Raw genomic sequence first — 26,133 nt, 5'->3', positions numbered from 1 at the left:
AATACAGGGTGTCTCAGCTAACGTTAGCCAACTTGTGAAAGCAGAAATGCATGTAGGATATACGGTTATGAGACCTCCGTTGTTCAGTCATCAGTACACTTCTACCACCAGGATAACGTTCGCGGACTAACAAATTGTCCAATTCAAGAAGATTAATTAGACAAGGTCAGTGGTAGTCCGCGTGAACGTCGACGGCTTGCCACTTGTAGGTGTTTGTCGAATAAGTCAATGAGCGGCTTTAGTTCCTTCCAATAAACTTTTGGAGTGCTTGGGTCGCGGGGCGCAGGCGCGTGGTAACGTGGCACTTGTAATTCGTGTGTAAAGAGTAAAATACATAAAGAATTATTGCACAGGATATTGCGTGCTGAAAACGGCGGTAGGTGTTGTTTTAGGATACAAGAATAGTTATTTTTTAAGTAAATATGTGTGTACGAGAGATTGCCATCATCAGTGATGCCCACTACTCCTTCTCTTTAAGACAAACAGTGCATACTGAAAATGGCCCAGCTCAAACAAATTAGCAAAAAAAAAAAAAAACACCGACAATACATAGCGAAAGTAGGCCATCTCAAATAAGTGCACAAAAAAAACGAGATAGAATATTACCATAAATGTAAATAAATATCCTCAAGTCCTAACGACGCGTGCGATTAAGTTGATGTTGCACATTGTACGTCAAAACACATTGAATTTGCACAATTAATGCCAGTTCGGATTTTTTAAAAATCGCTATTGGATCACCTGCGTTGCAAGAAAGCCTACGAAAAGCTGGCCACGTTCAACAAATGAAACTACGACGACAAGCTGCGTGATGTGTACTTTTCTTTGGAGGATGCCGCTGGGACACGGTTTGAGAACCGAAAGTCAACCCTGACGACATGTAACATATTTCCTGGCATGTTCTTGAACGCCTTCACGAGCGGCCTGGGGAAAGAAAATGCCGAAGCTTTGTTTGAAACTCGAGTACAGCTACCAAGCGAGAACATCGTGATCTTCACGGAGATGAATCGCCTGTTCCGACACGCAAACCGCGACATGTCTGAAGAGAAAAATGTTCGCTTCCTGATGCGTGGTGTGAAACAGGACCTCTTCGCGGTAATAATTCGCAATCCGCCAAACATCGGCGCCGAACTTGTGATGAAAGCCACACCTATCGAGAAGGCGCTGTAAATGCGGACCAGACAATAGAATCGCCCGCACGCTGACATCAAACTACGCCGAAGCTCAAGCACTCGGCACCGACGACCTGCGCGAGACAATCAGAGCGGTGGTTCGGGAAGAGCTGTAGAAAATGTTCCCAATGTGAAGCCTCAGGTGGCCTCAGTCCCTGACATCGTTAAAGAACTTCCCACCCCACTCTGTCCAGTTTGGTCGTGAGGATAAGACAACTGACAATTTTCACGTTATTCTGTAGACGATATACATATGCAAGAAAAATCATTTTAGGAACAGCACTTGGAAAAGTTTCAGCAAATTTGCAATTCCTGAAGTTATTTCTCTCGGCGACTCCTCTCTGGGGCAATGTCAGAGGAATGCTTGCTCAGCCGTTGAAGATATTATAGTTGTTCCAAAAAATGTTTTTGGTTAGATTTACAATTATTACTTATTTTCTATTCTGTAATGCTTTCCCAATTATCTCTGTTCTTTTCCCTGAATTACTAATCGTCTTCTAATTCCACCCGAATCTTGGCCAATCCGCCACAGTGGGTATCGGACTGTGACAGAGGGCAAACACACAAACAAACTGGTAGTTGCTCAAGTACAGTGTAATAATGACCCATTGACTGTTAGTGTACAGAGCACTAGCCTCATCCTTAAAACAATACAGTTTTGAGTGTAGTAGAAACATTAATAGTTTCAGCCTTATGTTTGGTGCGTTTGATATGGGTACCAGGTTACCGTCGTCTGTATGTAAATGAAATGGTCGACACACTTGCGCCTACATCTCTAGTTCAACCAGTCATGTCTGTTCGGCAGACTTCTGCTTATATCACCGCGGCTAGATTTAGAAAGCTTTCTCTTTTATAATAGTCTGCAACAAAGACATTCCAAATAACAGACTTTGGCCATTTTCTTTTCCCTTGGGACGATCAGTGGTGTCCCACACATAAATTGGCAATCGTCCACACAAAAATTACGATACCATATTCTCCCGTTAATTTTTTTATTTACATCGGTTTGGTCTGGCAATGTCCCCTCTATGCCATGTATGCAAACCATTGATCATATTTTTTATGAACTTGCCATCGATTTATATTTCAGAGAAAAGAAGTTGCTCGAATTTCCATTCTGAAAATTAGGCATCGCTGTAAATCCTGAAAACAGTGTCTACTTTGCAGCATCAAGATTGGAATTTAGGCACCGGATAGTATGTATGGCCGTTTGCGAATTTCTTTGGGACATAATGACAATACTCGGCTAACTTACTGAATTAATAATTCGTATTTTACTCAATGCCAATTTGAAATTGATGAAAATTTATTTCCTTCAAATTTACGATCACTTCATAGACCACACGTTTTCCTCCAAGGAAAAAAAATAAATGTCTCTAACATAAGTTTGTCTACTTTAATTCCTTGTACAATTTTTACTTTGATGAATTGTGGGGTTTTATGGGCCAAAACCAGTTCTCAATATGAGGGACACCGTAGTGGAGGGCTCCGGATTAATTTTGACCACCTGGGGTTCTCTAACGTGCACTACAACGCAAGCACCACCGACGTTTTTACAATTTTTACTTTACTCTGACACATACTTTTTGTCTCAAGCTTTTTCTCCCCCCACCCGTTTAACCCCCGTATTCTTGGCCAGTCCTACTTTGTAGGTTGGCGTCAGAGTATCGGAAGAGAAAAACCAAGCCGAAGTTGTCGCAACCCCAGCCTGAAACGATGACCTACGACACCGTCGCCTGTGGCCAGGGTCACCCTCCGTGCCCCCGGCTGAGCTCTTAATGGTGAAAGTTTGTCCGCTGTCACCACCGCCAGCACGCCCGCCCGTCGCCACGCGTAACTCCTCAAGGAAGACAGACATATGGCAAGATCCAGACTACCGCCCGCATTGCTACCACTGAGCAGAAGCCGGCCACATTTACCGCCGATGCCCATACCGCGAGATGGGTCTACCGGAGCTCGCAGTCAACGCGACGCGCGATCTAAGATGAACGACCGCGTGAGATCGCCGACTACATCACCGCCACTGAGTGGAGTCCTCGAGGGCCTTCCCGTACCGCGTCACCATGACGCTACCTCTCGCCACAGCGTCGACCGTGCACTGACCCCATCCGTGGCTGGTCTGCTAGCCCTTATCCAGAAAACTAAAAGCAGGAACCGATACAGGTGCCTTTGCTGTTCGTCGAAATACGGAAGATCCTCCATCACCGACGACGGTGCTGCAGGAACCGTCTCGACGACGTAGTGACGATACGCCGTCATCCAGAAGACTCGAAGAAAAGAAAGCGCCGCCGAGACCGTGCATGTCAACGCGACACAACAAAAGCAGGACCATGCGACGCAGCCATGATCCGACGCCGGATCCTAACTGCAATGCGAAACAAAGGACCACTGACCTCGACGTGCTTCTCGATGGCCACGAAGCCACACTTGTGGTCGCAGGAGCCGTCTACTCTACCATCAGTGGATCCTTCGCCAATCAGGACGGCATGGGATGGCCCACGAATGTGGTCAGCTGGAGGACACCTACAGGCCAACTGGAATCTGGACGAAAAGAGTTACAGTGCATGACCGGATGTACACTTGAACCTTCGTTGTCCTGCAAGAGTGTTCACGGGACGCAATTATTCGGATAGAGTTCCTGAGTCAGCACCCGCACTCATCAACCTGGAGTCCAAGTAGATAACACTGTCCACAGGCCAAGCGATACGGCCGTAGAAGACTCTCAATCGCCGTCCCATGAGTGTACTTGAAGATTAAATCAGTATCCCGCCTCGCGGCAGCATCATGTTTTTTTAATAATTCAAAATAATGTCTCGGTATGTAATGTGGAAAGAAGAGGACATGGTTGGTGACCTGGGAGACGACAAAGAAGATTCAGGGTTCCGCTTCTCTACGCAGCCATTAAAAGCCATCTGTAAATACCAGTACGCTTCTTCCTTCTCGTAACATTAATAAACTTTAAACGGTCATTTTAATAGTAGCGGGGCTATTATGCGCGCGTCTTTACAGTCGTTGCCCAATGGCAGCCGAAGGTAACTCGAACATTTTATTTTCGGCACATACGGCCCTCGCCTAAAAGCACGTGCTTGTGCAAGTCGAACAAAGAAATACCGCACACCTCAACTAGCAGTTATCACAAACAGTTACACGGAAGATTGAGCCGCGGCACGTATTGAGCTCAAAGACGTTGCGGTTGAATCATAGCATTCCCACTGTAGAAGACACAACGAGGCACAAGCCTACGAATTTTTTTCTTAGAAGTTCTCACAGGCACCTCGCACCGGTCAGAAGGCGGTACGATGCTTTCATTATTCATCGCAGTCGCCGAAGCGTCGTCAATGATGCAAACCACTACGGATGCGAACCAAACGAGACGCCTTTTCAAACGACATCGACTCACGCTTCATCAATCGTCTGATTGACACCAGAGTCCTCTAGGTAAAAATGGACTCTTGTTTGCTCACCGAGCTCTGCCAAGCTTAATCTCGTGAATGTTTGCGCTTCTCATCTGGATCGCTATTAGGTCTAATCGTATGCAGCGCACACGCATACGGACTTTTTGTCATCTTGTACACTATCGCTTCATGATAAGTGACCATCGTTGTGACGGCCAATTTTATTGTGTTCCTCCCCATCTTGTTACCATTCTCTAGGATTTGTGTTCAGCCGCTGCTGTCAACTCGGGAAATGCTCAAGGAGCGATGGAAAGAGGAAGATGTACTATGAAGGGTTTGGGTGCGTGCTAGTTGGTACTGATCATACATATTTAAAACAGCGCCAAAAACACGGACAAGAAAGAACGCAGGACGAGCGCTGACTGCCAACAACACCTTTATTGTAGCCTGCACAAATACATACGATCCGCAACAGGCAGAAAGAGAACAAAAAGGGTGAAAGGGGAGGCGAGTCATCGTCAGTCAACTCCTGCTACGCATGCGTCAAAAACAATAAAAAATACAAGTTTACCGATAAACATGGTGGGCACAGGCCAATGTGATTAAGTTCCTTATATATATATATATATATATATATATATATATATATATATAACCATAAGGAGCTTAAGTTCCTTATCGCAGAAGTTCCTCAGCAGTTAATCAACCTTGGCCTGTGCCGACCATGTTTATTGGTAAATTTGTATTTTTTAGTGTTTTTGACGCATGCGCAGCAGGAGTTGACTGACGATGACTCGTCTTCCCTTTCACCCTTTTTGTTCTCTTTCTGCCTCTTGCGGATCGTATATATTTGTGCAGGCTACATTAAAGGTGTCGTTGGCAGTCAGCGCTAGTCCTGTGTTCTTTCTTGCCCGTGTTTTGGCGCTGTTTTAAATATGTAAGATGTACTATAACGAGGAATGCGGAGAATAAACTGTCCTAAGTCACCAGTTTGAAAAAAACCCTCCGAAATTCACTCCCTGCTGTATCGTTGAAAATACGGCATTTAAGCAGGGTGCTTCCCGAAATGCTTTAGTAATTGCCAGATAATTAAATGGTTTCCTCTGGATTGCACTTACCACAAAGGCATGAATTCTAAAACTACTCGATGTAGTAATTATCACACAGGTGTTATGCACTTAAAACTAACATCCTTTGGAGGGCACGCTTAAGGACTTCAAGCGTTGCCTCCGAGGAATGCATAACCATTTCCAGAATAGCAAAAACATACGCCGCTACCTTTTACAGCCTAAGTCATGTCACCCATGGGCGTCTACTGTGGGCGTGATAACTGCGCTCTTCGACTGTTCAGTTTCATTTTTTCAGTATGAAATATGCCGCAATTCAAAAACGCTGCAAAAACTAGCGATGCCAACTTTTTTGGAATCCTGGAAACGCTAATCAGCTTCAAGTCTTCAGTTGAATGAATGAATGAATGAATGAATTCAGGGCTTTGACGTGCCAAACCACGATTTGATTATGAGGCACGTTGTAGTGGGCGACTCCGGATTAATTTTGACTACCAGGGGATCTTTACCGTTCCCCCAATGCACGCTTCAAGGGCGTTTTTGCATTTCGCCCAATCGAAGTGCGGCCGCCGTGGCCGGGATTTGATCCCGCGACCTGGTGCTTACCAGCTAACCCACCGCAGCGGCTACTCCTCAATTAGAACCGTTCTTATGAATATATTTGGTAACAGCTTAATTACTCTAATTTGCATATTAACTTGTGAAATTACTACACATGTCATTCTCAAATGTATTCCTCCGCGATAAAACCAATCCAGAGTAAATAATTTAAATATACTACCATCCTTATTATTAAGGAATTTCGTACGCATTTCGTGAAACACCTGTTATTACAGAATTTCGCTATTTGTGTTCAGGTTGATCGGAGTTCGAGGATCCTCGTAGCCGTTTTTACAGAACTTCTCTTATGTAATGACCGTTTGCAGTAGATACTCACGGCGTCCATCCTCTCGTTATCACGCCAATCGCCAACACGAGAGGCGGGCGCTGGCGCACGGTGACCAATGACGAGACGCTGTCAAATAAGCAAACTTTTGTGAGAGCGGGCCCTGGTGCTTGTTATGATCCCCGTCAATGTAAACTTGCCACCATATTCGAATGCAGGTATCCCAAGTACAGTTGTTTCCAAAATGACACGGCGAGGTGACGGGGTATCACCTAAGTGATTACTATGCACCGATATGCACGAGTGTGACTGGACCCTTTCATTTTCAGTCGTTCCCGCCTTCACCCTCGTCATCACCCCCCTTATTTTCTGCGTGAGTTGCAGCTTTCAGGCGGAGCCGCATAGACCACTCGCCACAATGGGTTAGACGCAACAACCCCTGCCGGAGCGCCTTTCGCAAACACTGGATGGATCAGCGGGAGACGCTTCCCCACTTCGCTCCCTTTTGTAATGCCAATATCGTCCCCCACCGCATCGGAGGGAGGCATGAAAGAAGGGGGCCTAGAAACGGGAATAGAGGGCGTTACTAGCTCTGTGTTGCATTGCTTCTGTCACCATGGTCTATATGTAGGTTATCTTTATTAGTTTGATTTGTTTGCTTTATTGGTTACTCTCTCACCTCAGTGCATTAAGGTATGTGCGTGCATTCGACTGCGCCACCGGCTGGTCCAGATCTGGTCATCCGTATGTCGCCGTTATATCACCATTGGTCCTCCCTATCAAGCCTCTGCGTTCCATATTTTAGGTTCCACAAGAAAATGCGGCGTTCGCGAAGCAGCATGTTGGCTTGCACTGTTATATTGGCGCTTTTGTATTATTGCTTTGCTATGCCACCGGACATTTTTTCTATCATAATTCGCCCCTGTGACTTGTATCGTTTCACTGCAGTTCAACCAACCAAGCATTTTAGATACACGTTCATAACCGATTAGTGTTTGTTACTTTAAGAAAAGCTCGTGCTTTCCTCGCTAAATTAATGCATTATCCTGCAAGCTATATGTCAGCATTTTATAGCCGGCGATGTGACTGATGCAGTGCGTGGCGATCAAGAATCTTCCACAAGAAGGACGCACTTTGATCCCTGTAGCTCTGGTATTATAGCTTAAATGTGTGCATCCGACGCTTAGAGCATTTAGGAAGCGCTGTATGTTGTATAAAAAAGGAAGAATCGGTGCAATCCACAACGCAAGGGTTTCTATTTCATGGGCGATGAGATGCTCATATACATTCATGTATTCTATAATCGTACACTAAAGAATCTGTTTGAGCGCGCACTTTTCAAAATGCTTGTTGTTTAAAAACTTCAAAAACATATGAAGTGCCGAACGGATGATTTTGTGTCCTAGGATGGATGCGAAAAGGCTCACGTGAAGGCAGTACTATGCATATTCAACCGCACATAAGTACGAGGCTTGTTCAACAAGCAAGGGCCATTTAGTAATAAAACAAAATAAATATATTCGTTAGTAAAAGCTTTTGTTGACGGTTTTGGTTTGGTACAGTCCTACTTCAATTTTGTACTTAATCGCCGTTAACTTCTAAGCAATTTGCGTAATGCTGCACCAGCTTGGTGTATTCCTCTACACTGAAGTTCGCCGCCTTGCAATTTAACCATTTCAAAACGGTGGTCTTCATTTCCTCATTGTCTTAACTAGTATTAGATTCTTCAAATCATTGTCCAATAAGCCCCTGTTTCAAGTGCGAAAAATCGAAATATTCGCTAGATGAAAGGTCACGATTGTAGGGTGGGTGATCAAAAAGTTAACAACCAAAATCTTGAATCTTATCCTTGGTTCGTGCAGGGGTGTGAGGACACGCACGGTTATGGAGGGGTGCTATTCCCGACTACAGTTTCCCGCACCGTCGATTTTTGATCGTACGTCTCATTTGGTGAGCGTTTCGCTTTATACGTCAGGTTTAACTGTTTTCCCACGTTCTACCAAATCAAGCAAAAGAATGCCCTTTCCGTTCCAGAAACCTGTAACCAGCATTTTCCGACTGAAGTAAAGATATTGCTTGAATTTTATTTTTGGTTTGGTCAAGATGAATGGTGCCACTGAATTGACTGTTGCTATAACGCGGTAGAGTTCAGGGCCCCTTATCGCAGAAAATCCGGTGTCGGCGTCGTTGTCCGCTTGAGAAACATCATCTCAAACCACACATACCCCATGCAGGCCACCCGCCTGGCGCATAGGCGTTCCTGATTTGATTGAATTTCTCGAAGTAAAATGCGTCAGAAAATACGTAAAGTACGACTTTCACACAAGCTACAGTCATGATAGCGTCGGATTGTAATTTGAATATACGAGAGAATAAGTTGAATATACCAGAAAACATAATTCTGTTACGCGGAAACTCAAATTCAAACCCCGTTTCGAGCTGCCGTTTCAGGACTGTCTTAATGTATTCGGTGCGGCTGTGTACAACCTCAGGGAACAGCCCATGCAAGAGGCCGCGTTTCTACCAATCACAGTTCCTTGCAACACCATCCAGATGGCGCTCGCCTCCACACATCCGCTGTAGCGGCGGCACCCACAGCGCTGGAGAAAGATCAAAAAGAAGAAATTCCTGCTTAGCGTTCGCCGCCAGCATTTCCCGGAAAACATTACGGTTTCATAAGCTGCAGTTGCCGGGAAGCGTGAGAAGCAGTCAAGTACTTTCAAATTCCATCGCGTTCCACTTTAAAGACGAAGCTTTAGCGTCCTCCAAGTTTTTTTTTTTTTGGTTCCGCATTAGTGTAGGATATCCACGTTTCCGCACGGTGTAGGATATCAACAATTTAGGAGTCTCCGTCTTGTCGATAGGGGTCCGAAAACACCCGTCCATTTCACATTCTTTGCTATTTGTGTTGGTCGGTATGTATTCTTCGGGAACGACCTTGCACAAAATTTGTGGTATCTGAGTTTTTCCGTTATACTCGTCTAAATAGTATTGCGTCCAACAAGTGGAAATTTATCATACGGACCACTAATCGTCAATCGTCATCAAATCGAACTTATTGCTCCACTTGTTTAACGAGTTCATCGGTCTGGATACTCAGCCTCCCACTCCGCTCTTCATCATCCACCATTGTGCGGCCATTTTCGAAATCTTGACACCATTGTCTAAACTTTTCTTCACTCATTACTGTATGCCGATAAACTAGTCACAGCTCCCGAAGTATTTCGGCCGTTGATGATCCTTTTGCCAAAAAAAAATTTCATCACAGCACGCACTTCACAAGTGGGAGGAACTACGAATTTTCCAGACATTGTCGTCAGCATTCGCCGACAAGCAGACGACTACTGAATCGAAACAATAAATTCAGTACCTTTACAAACAATCAGCAGATGACGCTGCATGTGTATAACTTTATTCTCACCGGCAAATATTTATATTTAAGCAAATGGCCCATACTTTTCGAGTACGCCTTGTACACATGTAATGTAGCTTCAGAATTGCGTTTTAAAATGGATGCTTAATTTTTCAGTATCTTTTTTTTTTATTTCGAGCGCCTGCTCATGGGCATAATAAATACAAAGACTATTTCACATACACAAACAAATCCGTTTCTTGAACGCAGTCTCATAGGAAATGTTAGTAGCGTCTATGTATACCAATTGTTCTATGTCGGCAGGATCTCCTGAGCGAAGGCCTCAAGTAACGGCTTCAGTCGTGTAATGACTAAGTAGCCGTGCAAACTACTGCACTGGACAATATTGTACCGAATAACTGCGTCCTCTGTCGCCTAATTCGCAATCGAACCTGTTCGGCGCCGACATTGTTCTCGGTGCTAATAACTTGGTGCTTATCTTTCTGCATAGGTGGGTGCACTTATATCGCTGGGATTCATCATAAATTGTTCGTTTAATAAGTCAAAATCTAAAGCAGTGCAAAAGACGCTCATAAGCGCGCACACTAACGTAGACACGCGTTAGAGGCCGCATTATTGATAAAATACTTTCGGGGATGTTTTCGCTTTCACCTGATATAACGGGCAGCGCCGAGGAAAATGGCGTCCTCCCAACGCGATGAAAAAAAAAAAACTTTCCGATATTTAGGTAACGCTGGTTGAAGGTTTATGGCTCATTTTATCACATACAATTTAGTAGGGAGTTAGCCATTTTTCGCACACCAAAATAATTTCTCCGAAAGAGATCAACTGAGAACCGCTCCTCCAGACTGCTTAGAAACAAGAGATCGATCCTGGTTATTGGCCCCGCCTGGACATCAGTAACTCGTACACGCGTTGAAGACGTCCAGTTTCTGGTCAGTTCTACAAACATATATCGTGTAAGAAGGTTTTCGCAGCTGTTAAACTTTGCAGACTCATTGGTGGAAGAACAGCGGAGGTGCAGCATGCCACTCTAATGTCCAGTGCCTTCCAGACCCCATTTCCTATGCTGCTGACCTGATGCCACACCGACTGTCGCCGCTCGTGCTGAGTGCACTTCGTTGAGATTAAAACCCTGAAAAAATATTTCCGATCTTCCAAAGCAACCCAAAGTGACTGATTGAGCTTGTAGAGTGACCCTAATTTATCTCAGGTTCACCTGAAAATTCTTGGCCCCCTTATTTATAACTATGGTTTAAAAATTCATTGCGCCCAAGTTTAAGGCTCTTTCGGGGAAGCCGTCCATTGTTGTTAATAACATCCTGTGCACGTGCACACATGATACGTTTGGAATATATTGTGTCAAATTACTCCCGTTTTATGCAACATTTAGCTTCCATGCAGCCATTGCCGTAGTATGGCCGTGACCTATGACGCGTGCCCTAATTAGCGTGACCATGATGCTTTCTTGTCTATCTGTCGAAATGCCACAATTTCTATACCGTCTCTATTATATATTGCTAAGTCTTGAGTTACCTTGTAAGATGTTGTTGCCTTTCAGCTTTTCATACAGCAATCGTTAAAAACGTAGCTGCGGGTGTTATTCGTTTTTGTAAGGATCTGATGGCCTAATTGAGTCCCATATTTAAACGACGTTGTCTGTATTTGTTTGACAATAACACGCAATGCCCTCCGTGGTCCTACAAGGTTTAATCCCCAGAACGTCCATCATGCTCTTGCACTATACGCCAGATGCTCGTTGCAGGCACACGTTTTCCTGAACGTTTTTTCTTGCATGCCTATGACTGATAATAATGCTTGAAGGCTCTGCTGTAGCAACAAACATGCTGCGTCCCGTATTTTTCGGGTGGCCCGCCTTTGCAACGAATGTTCATTCCCTTTGATATCAAGCTGAGCATGCCATACGCTCGCTTATATTGGAAACCTTAGCTTATCTGTTAATACCTACAAAAACACATACCCCCCCCCCCCCCCGCCTCTCCTCTTCGCTCCGTCCTTTGCCCCAATAAACCTTTATCCACTATGTAGAAACCAAGTAACGACAGAGCAAACACGGTAAAAATAGCGGCCATGTACGACAGCCACAGATGGCAGGGCGAAGCGAGAACCATCTGCGCGTGAACTGCACACAGACGGTGTAAAAATAAGAACGGAAAGCCGTAGGAATCCTTGATAGACAATGCCGAAATGAGCGGGGAGAACGAGAGCCGACGCATGCCAAAGAGAAGCGTCTCTCTGTTTCTGGAACTTACTCGGAGTGCGTGTGTTTGCGCCTGGGTGGCCGGGGTCCCCTTGACGACGAAAACGTCCCTCCGCCTCAGGGATTCCATTGTTCGTCTAGGAGATCCCCGGAAGCAGCGTTGCCAGGCCAACAAGTGACGCTTTCCCACTCGGAGGAACACGCTGTCTGCGAAACTGCTTTCGCACTAAAGACGAGGGCGTGCGGAGATTCCTTACTCCAGTGATTAGGACGTCTTCATGGGCTCCACTGGGATGTTTTCAACAATTTTCCGTGTACCTAATCCGTGATATGGGAGTTCAAATGAGACACAGGTTGGTAGGAAGGTGAAGATGAAGTGGTCAATAATAGTCGAAAGAGGGACGGCGCCAGCACCAATGTATTTGACAAGGTGCTTTGACAAGGACGGAGACAAAACCCCATGCCGAAAACATTGGCTCCGGCTACATCCGTTGTCCAACCACTGTTAAGCACTGCAGTAGAGGTTGCTGCTTTACGGCGCCATGCCAGTTTGAATTCGAGGCTGCAAAGTGTTGGGGTGACTAGGTTTAGATGCGTATTTCTAAATGGCGCAAAAAACACGGGACAGTGATAAAAATTTAACAAACCAATGTGCCATCGAAAATGAGAACGGGCGGGTGAATATGGCTGTTTACGGCACGCTCTATTTAGCGTGAGTAGGGGTTGAGGTTGGCCGGGGCCCCGTCTCATTCGGCCAGGGAGGAAAATGAGACAGAGCATCACTCACTAAAGCTTCAGCACAATTACTGTACTTTAGTGCAAAAGCTCCTATACTTAATGACAATCGTATTCGTGCAGCTGCTTCCGACCAGGTCGCATTCTTCTGTGCAATAATAATAACTGCAAGTGTCTCTTGACCTGTTTACAAAAAAACTAAAACCCTCCAACATAGGCCAAATGAGTGTCTCCTCTTCAGTCAATGATTGCTTTCGTATATCGAACGTTCTTGCACATAACGGATGACCAATGTACCTCGCCCTGTCAAAATGTGATCGATATCGGAGATGATGTTCTTTTTATTTTTTTTTTCATTTAGCGTGCAAAACCTCTCAATTGTTTGACCTTCTGCGTTTTTTTTTACATTTTGCTGCCAGCACTAAAAATACTACTACGCAAGAGAAACTGAACACATGTGGACTTAGCTTTAAAATGTAGCGAAGTGCGCACGGAAAAAATTCGGAAAGAAACTCGCGGCAGCAGGACAAATTAAAACATTTCTATAAAGGTCGATTTTTTAGTTTGTTCAAAAGCCAAGTGTGCCATTTTTGTGCGTGTTAGAAATTTACGCGGGCAACTCAGTGTATTTTATTTTTATTACCAAAGTCGTTTTAGGTTGCTACAAAAAGTACGAAAGCGTAGCATTTTTTATTCATTTTTAGTACTGTGAAATTCAGAACATTGTGCAACTGTGAAAACCTCATTTTCCACTCTCTCTCTCATTACCATTTTTTTAGAGACTGTCAGTTTCTTTTTCTTAGTCATAATAAACGACAACTGCACTCGAGAGCATGTGCCGCTGTGTCCATATTGTCATTCTGGTACTTTGCTGGTACAGAAATATGTAATACGTTGTCAGAACTAATCGCACGAGTGAAAAAAAAAATGTAAGGAAGTGTTACACGCCTGTAAAATGTTAAGGCGAAATCCTGATTGCACTCTTGGCACACTTTTTGTCACGATTAAGATACGTTTATGAAGAACTGTGGCAACTGTGAACCAAGTGTGCAATCAGGCTTTCGACTTCACGTTTTACAAATGGTGAACACTTGCTTAATAATTTTTTGCACCATCTCTATCGAAGGTTCGTTCATCGCACCGCACGACAAAACCCATCTAAATCGCCGCACCTACTGGTAGTCGGCCAGTGCCTCAGCGCCGTCGCAGAGGGAGGCGCAGTATGGAAATGTTGGCATGATGAGCGGCATCGAATCCAGCTGTGGAAGAAGACAACGATGAACGCGCGAGCAGTGGCACGAGTGTGTCTCTGTGACGTGTGCAATCAGGCACGCCCTAGGCACACCTGTAGTAAGCCAAAACCGTGGAGCAGCCGCAGCTTCATGGAAGGGTGCTCGTCTCGCACCCCCGAGGCCCGGACTCGATTCCCACCTAGACCGAAATGTACCAAATTTTCTATTCAAAGCCGCCGATTTACTATGTTTGCAGGAACCTCCCTGAGAAATGTGACGTCAGTCCGAGCATTTGTTGACGTGTTTTTACTCATTGCGGCGTCAGCCATTTTTCGCCGCGGTGCAGTGTCGCCTAGGTTACCGCCAAGGTCCCCGCCAACATAGATAACTAAGGCTTTCGCCTTAACAATGCCTGCCTTCATCTTTTATTGCACAGACGGCGTACGCGCGTCACACAATGGCGTGGTCGGTGTTCTGGAGTTGTAGATAAGCGACGTTTTATAAACATAGGAGAATAGTCAAGGATTACTTAGCTTATACAGGGAAGCAGAAAAAGAGGAGCACATTATAGTTACGGCGTTTGCAAAAGCAAATCATTGCATTTGCCAGCCACAAGCTTTGTTTTCCTTTACAAAAGTTTCCTAAAATGCGCTGGAGTTTTGGAATATCTTTAATGCACATGCTGATAGGTGCTACTACTCACTGCCTGTAGCGTAGCTTCTCTACGAAAAACAAGTACCGACTCGTAGTATTTTATGCTCCTAAATTTGTGGGCTAAAGAGGCATAGCAATAATTTATTTGTTTATATAAAATGAAAATTTAAAAGGCAAGTAAATAGCTTGTAAGCATCGTGACATCACCATTAGTTTACCGGTAGAAAAAGTGGTCGGTATCCACAAAATAACTTTCTAATGTATTTTGTGGTCACGCTTGAACAGTGCACTGCCTTCATGAAAGACGACATTGTAGAGGCTACTGCTAAATGAAAATTTAATCGCGGTATGGGCTTATTAACCATAAACAACAGGCAAACAGCATAAATGAAGAGCGATGTGCTCATGCGCATGTGCGTGCGGCAACTTTTACCTTGCGTGTAAACACAATTGGGAAAGTGGCCCCGCTTCTTATCAGCGATTTAGAAATTTACCTTGCACTCATACAGTCAACAGCAGTAGATCAAGCCTACACAATCTCCCGCATAAGTTCACCTTTCGGACTTGAGGAGTTAAGTTAATTAACAATGAGCTTAACTCGCTTAAAACAACTCCGTAGGCTTTGTAGGCTCCTTGTTCAGTGACATCTACGACATCAGGTCATCGTTTCTGCTTGTATAGAATAAGCATGCTCATTGTATAAAAAAAAATTTGGTAGGTATATTCAAATAAAGTCTGTTCTTTCATTTCATCACATACCTGCTTTTCTTCTTGTCGTGTTTTAGGGATAAATTTTAAATGTGAACTTCAAATAAATGTCCAAATCGGCATTTTTTGTGACATCTTCATCGGCTTAATGATTTCATAGCATCTCGTGCACTGTGGCGCAAGCCACAACGGGTTCACCACGATCTGCTTCTGCAGCTGACACTTCCGCCTCGTCGAGAAAAGTAGAGAGGGTTAAATATAAGGCAAGAGAGAGAGAGAGAAGTTTAATGATGCGAAAGGCAGAGAGGTCGGCCAGAGACACATTCCTCTAGAGAGCTAAGCTGCGCTGGGCAAAGGGGAAGAGGAAAAAGAAAATGAGCGTGATGGGTTACGATGACAACAGAAGGAAGATGCAAAACGCATAACGGGCAAGTCTACTAAGAGCCTAGACTCCAGACCATTTTTTTACAACAAAAACAGTCAAACAAGGCCTAGATGTCCTCAAAACTAGATCTGCAATCACGCCAAGACCTAATGTTAGTTCCTGTGGCAAAGTTTTGCTCTCGACACTAGCACGATCATTATCCCACCACTGTAGCACTCCCACATACCGAGGGCATTCTCGTAGCGCATGCTTTATATATTCACGCACAGGGCACAGATGACAGTCCGGATACACGATGTGTTGCATTTAAGTGCACATAACGCCATCCCCATCCTAAGTATGCACCGAAGACGGCCGCAGCGGCGGTGAATTTCTTGTTGTAGTCTTACTCTTTTATTAGGCTGCAGTGTTTTGGGGTGTATGTAGCGATTTTCTTGATGGGCCCAGTCCTTTTCTGTCGCTTTTCATATAAGGCCCGAGAAAAGACCGTTGGCGTCTATTCTTGAATATGGAATTGTTAGTAGTGGCTCTTAGTCTTCGAGAGCCTTCTTTGCAGCGCCATCAGTCAGTTCGTTGTGACAATTGACCAGGAATTTATTGAAAAGGGCCGAGAGACCCTAAGCAGGAATAATCCCTGTTATTTATCCATCACAGGGGAATATGGGAAGGGGAGGAAAAGATTAAGAAAAGCCTAGAATCGATGTAAACTAGAACCACCAGCGGTAGTGGAAATTCTCAGCACTGTACCAGAGACAGTCGTTCAGTCCGTTTCGCATCAGAAAACATATTCCGTATAGCGGGTTTATAGCGGCGTGGAGGGCAAGGTTTTCTATTGGTTGATCCATTTCCAGATCTTCAGAAGAAACAGATAAAACAGAGTAAAAGAGAACAAGACAGGGAGGACCCTTGACTGTTCCAATGATGAAAGCAAGCTCCAATGTGTGCTCCAATGCTGCGTTAATTATCAGAAATCCAACTAGCCCAGCTCACTGCCACAACCTTTTCTGTTTCGATGAAAGGCAGAAGCTTAAAACGTGGTCTACAATTTTTCACCACCACCGGCACCACAGAAGACGTTGATGTTGAGAAAGAGAGAAAAGTCATAAGGGAAAGGCAGGAAGGTTAACCAGACTGAGCCCGGTAGGCTACCCTGCACTGGGAAAGGGGGAAAAGTGATTGAAAGAGGAGGAGGAAGAGAGAAGTTCACATCCAGCGCATTTGCACAGTCAAGCGTTCATCGGATGCGATGATAAAGCGTTCCCTTTAACACGAGAATCGATCAGTGACAACGGTTCATCTAATACCACTGTTTTTCAACAATTCTCGTTCGCTATATTCCCGTCTATATTATTGCGAGCAGGATATCGCGTCTTCGATTCCTTGCTGCGGTAGTTGCATGCCGATGGGTGTGGAATTCAAAATGTCTTGTCTGTGGCGCTTTGTTTTCACGTTAAAGAACACCGCAGCGTCAGAGTTAGTGTGCTGTTTTCAACAACGGATGCATCACCTAGTTCACGTGTCGCTCACGGGAACTTTGTACACAGAATGGTTCTGTAGTAATGTAATTACAATTGGCAAAGAAGAAAGTGATATTGTGGTGTGCTTGACGGGAGCGTAAGTTTTCAGAGAGCACGGTTCAAAGATTGACAGAAGTGTTCTACCTACTTTTAATGTAAGTATAAATGTAACCATTATGGTAATTTTCGCCCATCGCCCCTAGTGTAATGTAATTCTCGTGCAAGCTCAGCAAAGATAACTCTTTGTTGTAAAAAGAAATATAATCAATGACAAGTGATTAAAACGCGAAAGGGGGATAAATAGGATCTGCCACAAAGGAAAACAAAATGATTCCCGCTCCTTCTGCGACAAAATATCACTTTATATAATGCATTCTCTGTGTTTTATCAATATGGTGTTAATTTCGTAAGAACTCTTCTAGCACTTTCCCTTCGTTAGAGGTAAGCGCCCTGCCATATCCTCATGGGCAAAAAGTGCTTAAGAAGTCGTCGTCTTAGTGCAACTGTTTGAATATGTTCTATGATTCAAAGCATTCGTTTAGAAATCACAGTTTTAAAAAAAAGATAGCTTAATATCTGTCCGTGTTTCCTCGCGCACACTGTATATTGACTGATACTTGTATCCTGCACTAAACAAAATCTTCAATATAAAGGGCGCTTTAATTCATGCAATCATGATGACAAAGCGTCTCTCATGTAAAATTTCGATGCACTTCGAGAAGATGTGGAGCTCGTGGCAGTGCGGCTTCAAAGAATGTCTTCTGAAGCGTCTTCTGAAAATTGATGAGGGAAAGACGGAGGCTGGAAGATAATGTTTTTTACGTGAATCTCAAGCAATGGATAGTCCTAGTGATGCGTTTAGAGATAAATAGAAAACGAATTACGGTGATACATGATAAAGATGGAGCCAAGAGTCTCGAAATTCCGGCGCGATGCACTTAACACAGAACATCCGCATGTCTTTACAAGCACCAGCAACACAATGCAGTCCAGCTGACAGCATAAGCGCCGTTTTCTTTCACCGTCAATAGCTGCAGGCGTCTTCCGTGTATTGGAGAACGGCGATGTCTGACACGTCGCGCACTCTCGTTTCGCCCATGGCTGTTGTACCGCCAAGCGCCAGGCGAGCCATCTGACCAAAGTTAGTACGGGACAAGGCAATGGTCACGAGGTTGGCAGGTGGCTCCCCGCGGGTCTCGGTCAGCTGCTCTGCGGAACCAGTCATGAGTGACACGGCTGCCAGATGTCGCCACGAGTAGTCGCACTTGGCACTGTATAGCATGCGCGCCGTCTCTGAGCTTCCGAACGCGATGGCACTTCCATGTGGTGTTTCTAGAAAGAAATAAAAAAAAGCAATTACAATTTTTCTTGCGATAGCATTTATGTATACAATACAGGCGCATTTTTGCCGTCGGCGTCGCCTTGATATCCCGTATAAAGTCCAAGGGCAATAACACCATCGCCATGCACAGTGCGCATGCTGTTTGTACGAGTGAAAGCTTGCGAGAGGCGTGCGAGAGGAACCGACCATCGCGGCTCAATTTCGCGCGCGCAAGGTAAGAAAGCGGGAAGGAAGCGCGCCGTCTTCCGTCGCGCGCTAGGTACCGAGGGGGGGGGGGGGTGAGGTAGGGGTGGCGGCGTTGTATTTCCGCAGCAACTGCGTATTCCGCGGCCGTGCGCGCCGTAGCTTGAAAGCGATCTGCGTTGACTGCAGAGTCTAGGCGCTTCGACGACTCATACCTTAGTGCGCGCTGCCATCTCGATGCTCAGTTTGCGTTGAAGCGACAGACAGCACGAACTTCGCTCTCTGCTGCTGCTGCGCGCTTCCTCACGCCAACGTTTTGACAGCGAGTGTCCGCGCTCATTGAGTCTGGTGCTTTCATGTTTGCCTGTGCGCGCTGACACCGTGCTTGTTAATTTAGTTATTAAGCGAATGTTTGCAAGCTTATACGACCGATAAAACTACTATCTTTACTTTGTATAGCTGTATATTATTTAGCTATCGCAATCGATGCTTCGCCTTTCGAGCGAAACTACGCCTTTATTTCCTTATCTTCCTTCATGAAACATTTTATCCTGACTGAAAGTCCATACGGAAGAGTTGCCTTAGATGAGAAAAAAAAGTTATCAAGGTTCTCTGACTTCTGGTGGCGACATAGTTGTGCTGCCTATAGAGCTTTTTTTTTAATAGGCCCCGCTATATGTGCAGGCAATGGCGCCACCTATAGGCAGTCGGCACGCTGGCTTTGGTGAGTGATCAGTGTTGTATCCCAGGTATCCACTTGGCGGCAGATTCTGGTGGTTGTTTTCGCGCTCGCGAGGTTTATTAAGTATGACGTGGCGATTTCTACGTGGGAAGCACATCTGTGAGACGTTCTGAAGTGATTTAAGGCATCATGGTTGATGTTTCTGCTGGCGTTGAGGCGGGCGGAGCAATCAGGGCCATAAACGTGTGCACGTGTTAATCGGAGATCACTTGTGTAGTTCTAAAGATTTAGATCCGGAATGCGACCTTACTGTAGCGTCCTCGCTGTAATTCTAAGAAGTGGTTTAGCAGCAATGAGAAGTTACGAACCATATTACGATCCTAACAGCGTGGACACCATTCTGCTGCGGAATACGTTGTGCTGCTTACTTCGACAAGCGTTCAAAGTGTTAACTGCAGATAGATTGTGCGACCACCTCGTTTGTTTTGCGAGATTTGCGCCGACGAATAAAATAGTTTTGGTTAGTAATAACAGCATACCGTAGAACGTGAATCACACTTGTCGAGAGGTCCGCGGTAATGGCAGATGCTTGGTTATAGATCTGCTCAATCTGTTCTATATAGCGCAAGGTACAAGCGATCTCAGTCTTATTGCGGCGGCAGCCAGTGCTTTTTTTTTCATTTTTTTTTTGTTTTTGTCTCGAAAGAAGAGGGTGAGAACAATTGTTTTGATCGGTCTTGTTCATTCCGTCCTCTTCGAAGCACTACACCATTTTACGGAAAGTCTGTCCTCACAAGTAGCTGTCACATTCGTTTCATGCGTTCACCTGTAAATAATACTGCTTTACAGGACACAAAGGCAATGACTAAGCACAAAGCTTATATGTGTCATGCTGGTTTACCAAATGCAGTGATCGCTGTGTTGAGCAACGCCATCGGGCTCATGCCGGAAGCTAACGCAGACATAGCATACTGCTTTTAGGTCTACTAGATTTGAAATGCGTGAGAACGATGTCGGTGACTGACGCAAATCTTTTATAACGATTGGCGCTTAGACGTTCCGGGATTTCATTGGATTGGTCGTACACGGGCGTTCATGCTTTTGTTGCCACGCCAAGCGGACCAGATAGTGAGAATATGTTCCAGTTCACGCGGGCAATTCACACACGCCAGATTCCTTCGTCGAGTGAAAACCGATACAACCAAAATGGTTCACAGCACATTACACACACGCTGTGGCTGATTATGCACGTGGCATATGTTTGTGCAACCAAGAGAGATTTCCGCATACTGTAGTTGCAGCTGCGCCAAAAAGCTGCGTACTCCTTATTCGAAGAACTTGTATGAACTAATCTTACAGAAAGTACGCCGAGAGCGAGCTAAAAGATCTCCGAATTGTTCCGGAGCACGCGACTGTAAAAAATTCAAGCAGCACCACGCCTGGTCGCACAAGCCGCAGAGGAGGAAAAAGCTCGCGGCGCGCCCTTTCCTCCTTGCCCAATCAAAAGGCGTATAAAAAAAAACATCTACGCTAGAAGTAAAAACAGGACGGCAGGTTTACTGGAGAACATTCTGGTCTCTACAAAAATTGAATTTTACCGATAATAGAACGCGAAATCAGAAAACGGAATTTTCAATCGCGACGGGAGCAGTACGTTCTGAATACGATAACAATGTCTACCATTAAGACGCACAAAAGCACCTCGTTCTGCTTAACGAATTATTTATAGATAAGCTTCACCACCACACGACAAAGTACACTCATCTTAGTTTACATAAGGCTATTTTACGTAAAGAACATAGGTATATATAATTTAGTGCGCTAGAAGTGCCAAGTGCAACGAAATATTGGACCACGTTAAATGCATAGTTTTGAATACACAAATTAAGAGAGATGTTCACAGGAAGATAGAGTCTTGAAGTCTCACCAGTAACAGAACATGGAATGCCGCTCAAGCCAACGTATCGAAAAGCAGTGAAACGATGGCTCCAGAGACATTCTTTGTTCTACCACTGTTTACCACTGTGTGTTTTAGATAGCGCAAACGTACACCTGCCTCCATGCAAAATCTCACATGCCTTGAAATCTGGCATTAACTGACGGTTTTGATACCAAAACTGAAATGAACGCCGCGATTGCAGTTTGCCGAAAATAACGCAGGACTGAGTATGCAGTGAACCCGCGCATCCCATTGGTAGGCCCTCCGAGTTTGGCGGTGTTCGCGCCACGCTGAAAACCTTGGAGGTGGTGTGCTGGGATTTACCTCATATCTACCGGGTGCATGCATTGTCTATAGATATACTTCAGTGATATTTGAAGGGTGTTATTTGGAGAATGAGACGGTTACCAGCCCTGCAGTTTTTACAAGCATTAGTTTCCGATAGCCATGCAACGGCTACTCGCACACCCAGTGGACAGTTGTTTTTGACGAAATTGCATTCCCTACTGTGACGTGCCACTCAAGGCGAGCATGAGCAGTCACCAATCATTTATGGTGCGGTCTGCCTAACCACATGTAGTAGTGAGTAGTTCAGTGTCACTGCTGCAGAAATGTCTAAAGTAAGTAGTGGTGGCCTACCACTTAGGTGGCTCCCGTTAGGAAATGAACTACCCGCACTCAAGGACGTCTGCTTATGCCACAAGCAGCGTATTGTTCCTGTGCTTTATTTACAAGCGCACTGACGGCTCCGCAACGCGCATCCTGAGACTGCTTTTATAATTGATGCGGAAGCATAAGACCACGGTAAAAAAAAGAAGCAGTTTCACCTGACAGGCGAAGCATCAATTGCGATAGCAAATTTTTACAGAGCTATACGGAGTAATGATATTAGCTTTATCAGCTGTATAAATTTGGACATGCAGCAACACCGGCAACACGCAGAACGGTTGTCGACGCCGTCGGCGTTTTGCCCGCGTTCGCTCAAAATGTGTGCGGCGTTGGTGACTGTTGCCGGAGCCTCTGATATTAATAGGCACTTGGTGCCGCAGCTAAACGTCGCCTCCCTTCCCTCCCCCTCCCCCCTCCCCCAAGAAGACGCGTTTGCTTCAAATATATGGTGATTGTAGAGGAGGAAAGAGACGCCTACTTCTGCAGCCCTTAAGGGAGCACGGCGCAGAACGCGCGTTTGTTCTCCGCCGTGGGTTCACTCCCCGTGAAAGAGCGCGTCCCTCGCGCCCTTTCACTCGCACATACAGCGTTCGGTGGCGCGCGGCGACGATTTCATCTCCATTGACGTCATACGGAACCTCACGGCGACGGCGACGACGACGGCGACGCCGACGGCAGAAATCTGCTTTTGAGTGTCCATATAATTGCTATCGCAATAAAAACGACAGGACAGCATCTACAGCCAAAAACTTTCCATGACCTTAAGGCGCATAGGGTAAACATCGATACAGCAGTGCACATTGTTTAAGGATAACAGAACACATCAGAGCGCCTATAGGCACATAACTTACTGTTCACACTGACCACCGCTGTAAATAATGAGTAATTCCCGTTGAAATTTCTGATGACACACGGTGCAAGTGAGACTTCACTTGCACGAATGTTCACGAATGACATATAGGATAATATTGGCCGCGATGTGTGAACGCTGCTCCAAACGCAATTACATGAACTACATCGTGCCACTAGGCTTACCGTCTTTCGTGGTAACCGGTATGTGGTGGAAGAGCGGCATCGAAAAAAAGTTGACCGGTAGAACCCGCTCCACACTGCTGAGCAGTTCGATGGGCTTGGTTCCCCTTGATTCTGTCAGAAGCCGGCGGTAACCGTCGTACAACATTCGCAGCAGGCGAGCGTTCCGGTGCGCCACGATCAGCTCGGTGCGGACACGGCCGCCGTTAGGCCAAGCCAGCGCCATCTCGAAGCGCCGGTAGCCACTGGCACTGCGCAGCAGGTACGTGTCCCTGTCCACGTAGATGCCACCTTCGGCCAACAGGATGCTGAGCGCTACCAACGGTCTCACCTCCTCGGGATCAGTATATCTACGTGGCAGAACGGGTGAGGTTAGCAAATGATGTGAAAGCACATGCGCATCTCTATTTGATGTACGATCGGTATCACGAACGTTCTCCTCTCCTTCGGCGCTGTTGTCACATTAACATGCGCCCTTTGTTCACCCAAACTTTGTTTTGCTGACGAAACCTATGACTTCTATGTTTCAGTCCGCTTTCCGCAGAGGCCGGAAGCGGTAAGAATTGTCGATAAAAATAGACAGCTCTTGCCACGTAGCTCACGTGCCAGATTTTGACCTGCGGCTATGGGCCTGCCCGACAGCAACCCATCACTCACTTCTCCGTAATGAAAGAAAATGTCATGTTTCGTGAGGAAATGTGAAGTATATTGACAAGTGGTAAACTGAGTGACAGCAGTGTGTATCGGTTAGTGCTCATGAGGCTCATAATGCCGAAGCAGTGCACAGAAAGGGATACGATTATGTGATAAGATGCAGCGCGCACACTCAACGGAAGCATAGTAACACGTTCACAGAGGCGTTCAAGGACAGTACATTGCCACTTATCATAAACGAGGCAAAGAACATGGGAAAAAAAGATTGCCACTTTTGCTCGAAGGCGAATCATTGAAAGTTATAGGAAAGTTCAGCGTAGCGGGAAAGGTATCTCTGAAAGCTGGCGGAATGAGAAAGGCAGCCAGGGGCGTTGCAGGCGAGGAGCTTTTAAGGTGCACGAGATAACACCGGAGCAAAATTTGGGCAGACACCAGCGACGACGATTCTCACTGTATCATCATTATCATCCTATATTTATGTCTACTGCAGGATGAACGCCTTAATGGGCTGCTGAGCACGAGGTCGCGGGATCGAATCCCGGCCATGGCGGCCGCATTTCGATGGGGGCGAAATGCGAAAACACCCGTGTACTTAGATTTAGGTGCACTTTACAGAATCCCAGGTGGTTCAAATTTCCGCATTCCCCCACTACGGCGTGCCTCAAAATCAGATCACGGTTTTGGCACGTAAAACCCCATAATTTAGGAGGAAGGCCTCTCCCAGCTAATTCCAACTTGCGCCTGCAAACTTCCTAACTTCATCAGCCCGCCTAGTTTTCTGCCTTCCTCGACTGCGCTACGCTTCTCTTGGTATCCACAATGGAACTCTAATGATCCATCGGTTATCCATTCTATGCATTACATGGCCTGCGCAGCTCCATTTTTTCTCTTAATATCAGTTAAAATATCGCCTATCCCCGTTTGCGCTCTGATCCACACTGCTCTCTTCCTGGCTCTTATTGTTAGGCCTAACATTTTTAGTTCCATCGCTCTCAGTCTGGTCCTTAACTTGTTCTCGAGCTTCTTTGTTAACCTCCAAGTTTCTGCCAGATTTGTTAGCACCGGCAGAATGCAATGATTGTAGACTTTTCTTTTCAACGACTACGGTAAGCTCCCAGTCAGGATTTGGTAATAATGTCTGCCGGATGCAATCTAACCCAATTTTATTCACCAGTAAATTTCCTTCTCGTGATCAGGGTCCCCTGTGAGTAATTGACCTAGGCAAACGGTACTCCGAGGTATCCTAGGTATCCGCTGCCAGTTGCAGAGGACGCACTGCATCATTTTTTACTCCGCTCATGATAGAGTCGCAGCAACAGCTGGCGCACCAACGCCCCCCCCTTCCCCTTCCCAACGCTTATGTTTGTTGACACGTGCTGTGGAGCACCTTTGATCACATTAGGGTAGCTGTGTTAACATCCCGTGTGAGCTCTAACCTGTGTGCACAAACGTGGTGTTTTCAAAAGACATCGCGATACCAAAGAAATACTGCTAATGAGTACATAATTTCAACACCGCAGTAGAGATCTTGACACCTATTACCAAAGAGCATGCTACCTATCAACTGCTTTATGAAGTTAACGGACGTACCCGATGTCGGAGGCACCTTCCGGCATTTCCACGTGCCGCACGTCAAGACCGGGTATTCTTTCGATGAGGGCCCAGTGCAAGCTCAGATCGATCGCGCTGCAGTTCTGGCAGTGCAAGACGAGCCTGCGAGGCTTTTTCTGCAGCCAGGCAGCTCGGATGCAGATGGCGTCCAGCAAGGTCACCGACCTATTGCCGAGGAACACAAAGTGGACGACATCGGGCACCACTGGCACTGAGTAGCCCGTCACGTTGTCGGCGAACGTGAAGTTTACCATGTCTCCCGCGCGCAGGTTCGTGAGCGACACGCGGACACGATCGCCCGCGGAGTTAGGGAGTTGATCACTGAGCGCGTAGCACATCCAGCTTAGTGCAAGCAACGCCACTATGCTGGTGGATTTGAGCGTTTCAACGAGTCGCTTTCGGACGCGGGTCAACCGCGGTCGGATCGCAGCCATGACAGTCATTACCTGGTTGCAGAACCTTTCAGGAGACCCTCTTGCTGATATTGATTCCGTTTCAGCCTGTTTCAAGCCTTCTTTTGCGTCGTCTTCTTTCCCCCCGGGAGATATACCACACACGCGTGGCTAATAATTAATCGGTTGTTACTTTGGTGCAAGTGAAAGGGAAAAGCAAAGCGAAAGCAAAGCGGTTCTTGGGAAAAATGTTTTTACAAGAACTTTCAACAGAATAAAGGAGT

General features: G+C 45.7%; 1 protein-coding gene across 1 annotated transcript; it reads right to left on the bottom strand.

Moving 5' to 3' along the window:
* Nucleotides 1-17,086: 17,086 nt before the first annotated feature.
* LOC119443909 (uncharacterized) lies at nucleotides 17,087-25,893 on the bottom strand. The gene is made up of 3 exons (XM_037708498.2): nucleotides 25,437-25,893; nucleotides 23,196-23,542; nucleotides 17,087-18,677 (listed from the first exon to the last, which is right to left on the bottom strand). Exons 1-3 carry the CDS (start codon nucleotides 25,889-25,891, stop codon nucleotides 18,370-18,372), a joined length of 1,110 nt encoding a protein of 369 aa, XP_037564426.2. The 5' UTR covers nucleotides 25,892-25,893; the 3' UTR covers nucleotides 17,087-18,369.
* Nucleotides 25,894-26,133: the final 240 nt, after the last annotated feature.

This window comes from Dermacentor silvarum, chromosome 3 (genome assembly GCF_013339745.2).
Source record: "Dermacentor silvarum isolate Dsil-2018 chromosome 3, BIME_Dsil_1.4, whole genome shotgun sequence".
Lineage (NCBI taxonomy): Eukaryota > Metazoa > Arthropoda > Arachnida > Ixodida > Ixodidae > Dermacentor > Dermacentor silvarum.
This window is presented reverse-complemented; position numbering and strand designations above follow the sequence as displayed.

Bases quoted from the DNA above. Each gene is read 5' to 3' on its own strand.
- LOC119443909 (XM_037708498.2), bottom strand. From the start codon at position 25,891: ATGGCTGCGATCCGACCGCGGTTGACCCGCGTCCGAAAGCGACTCGTT. The intron at 23,543-25,436 runs GTACGTCCGTTA...TCTGCCACGTAG, and splicing joins GAAGGTGCCTCCGACATCGG to ATATACTGATCCCGAGGAGG. The intron at 18,678-23,195 runs GTAAGCCTAGTG...ATTTCTTTCTAG, and splicing joins ACCGGTTACCACGAAAGACG to AAACACCACATGGAAGTGCC.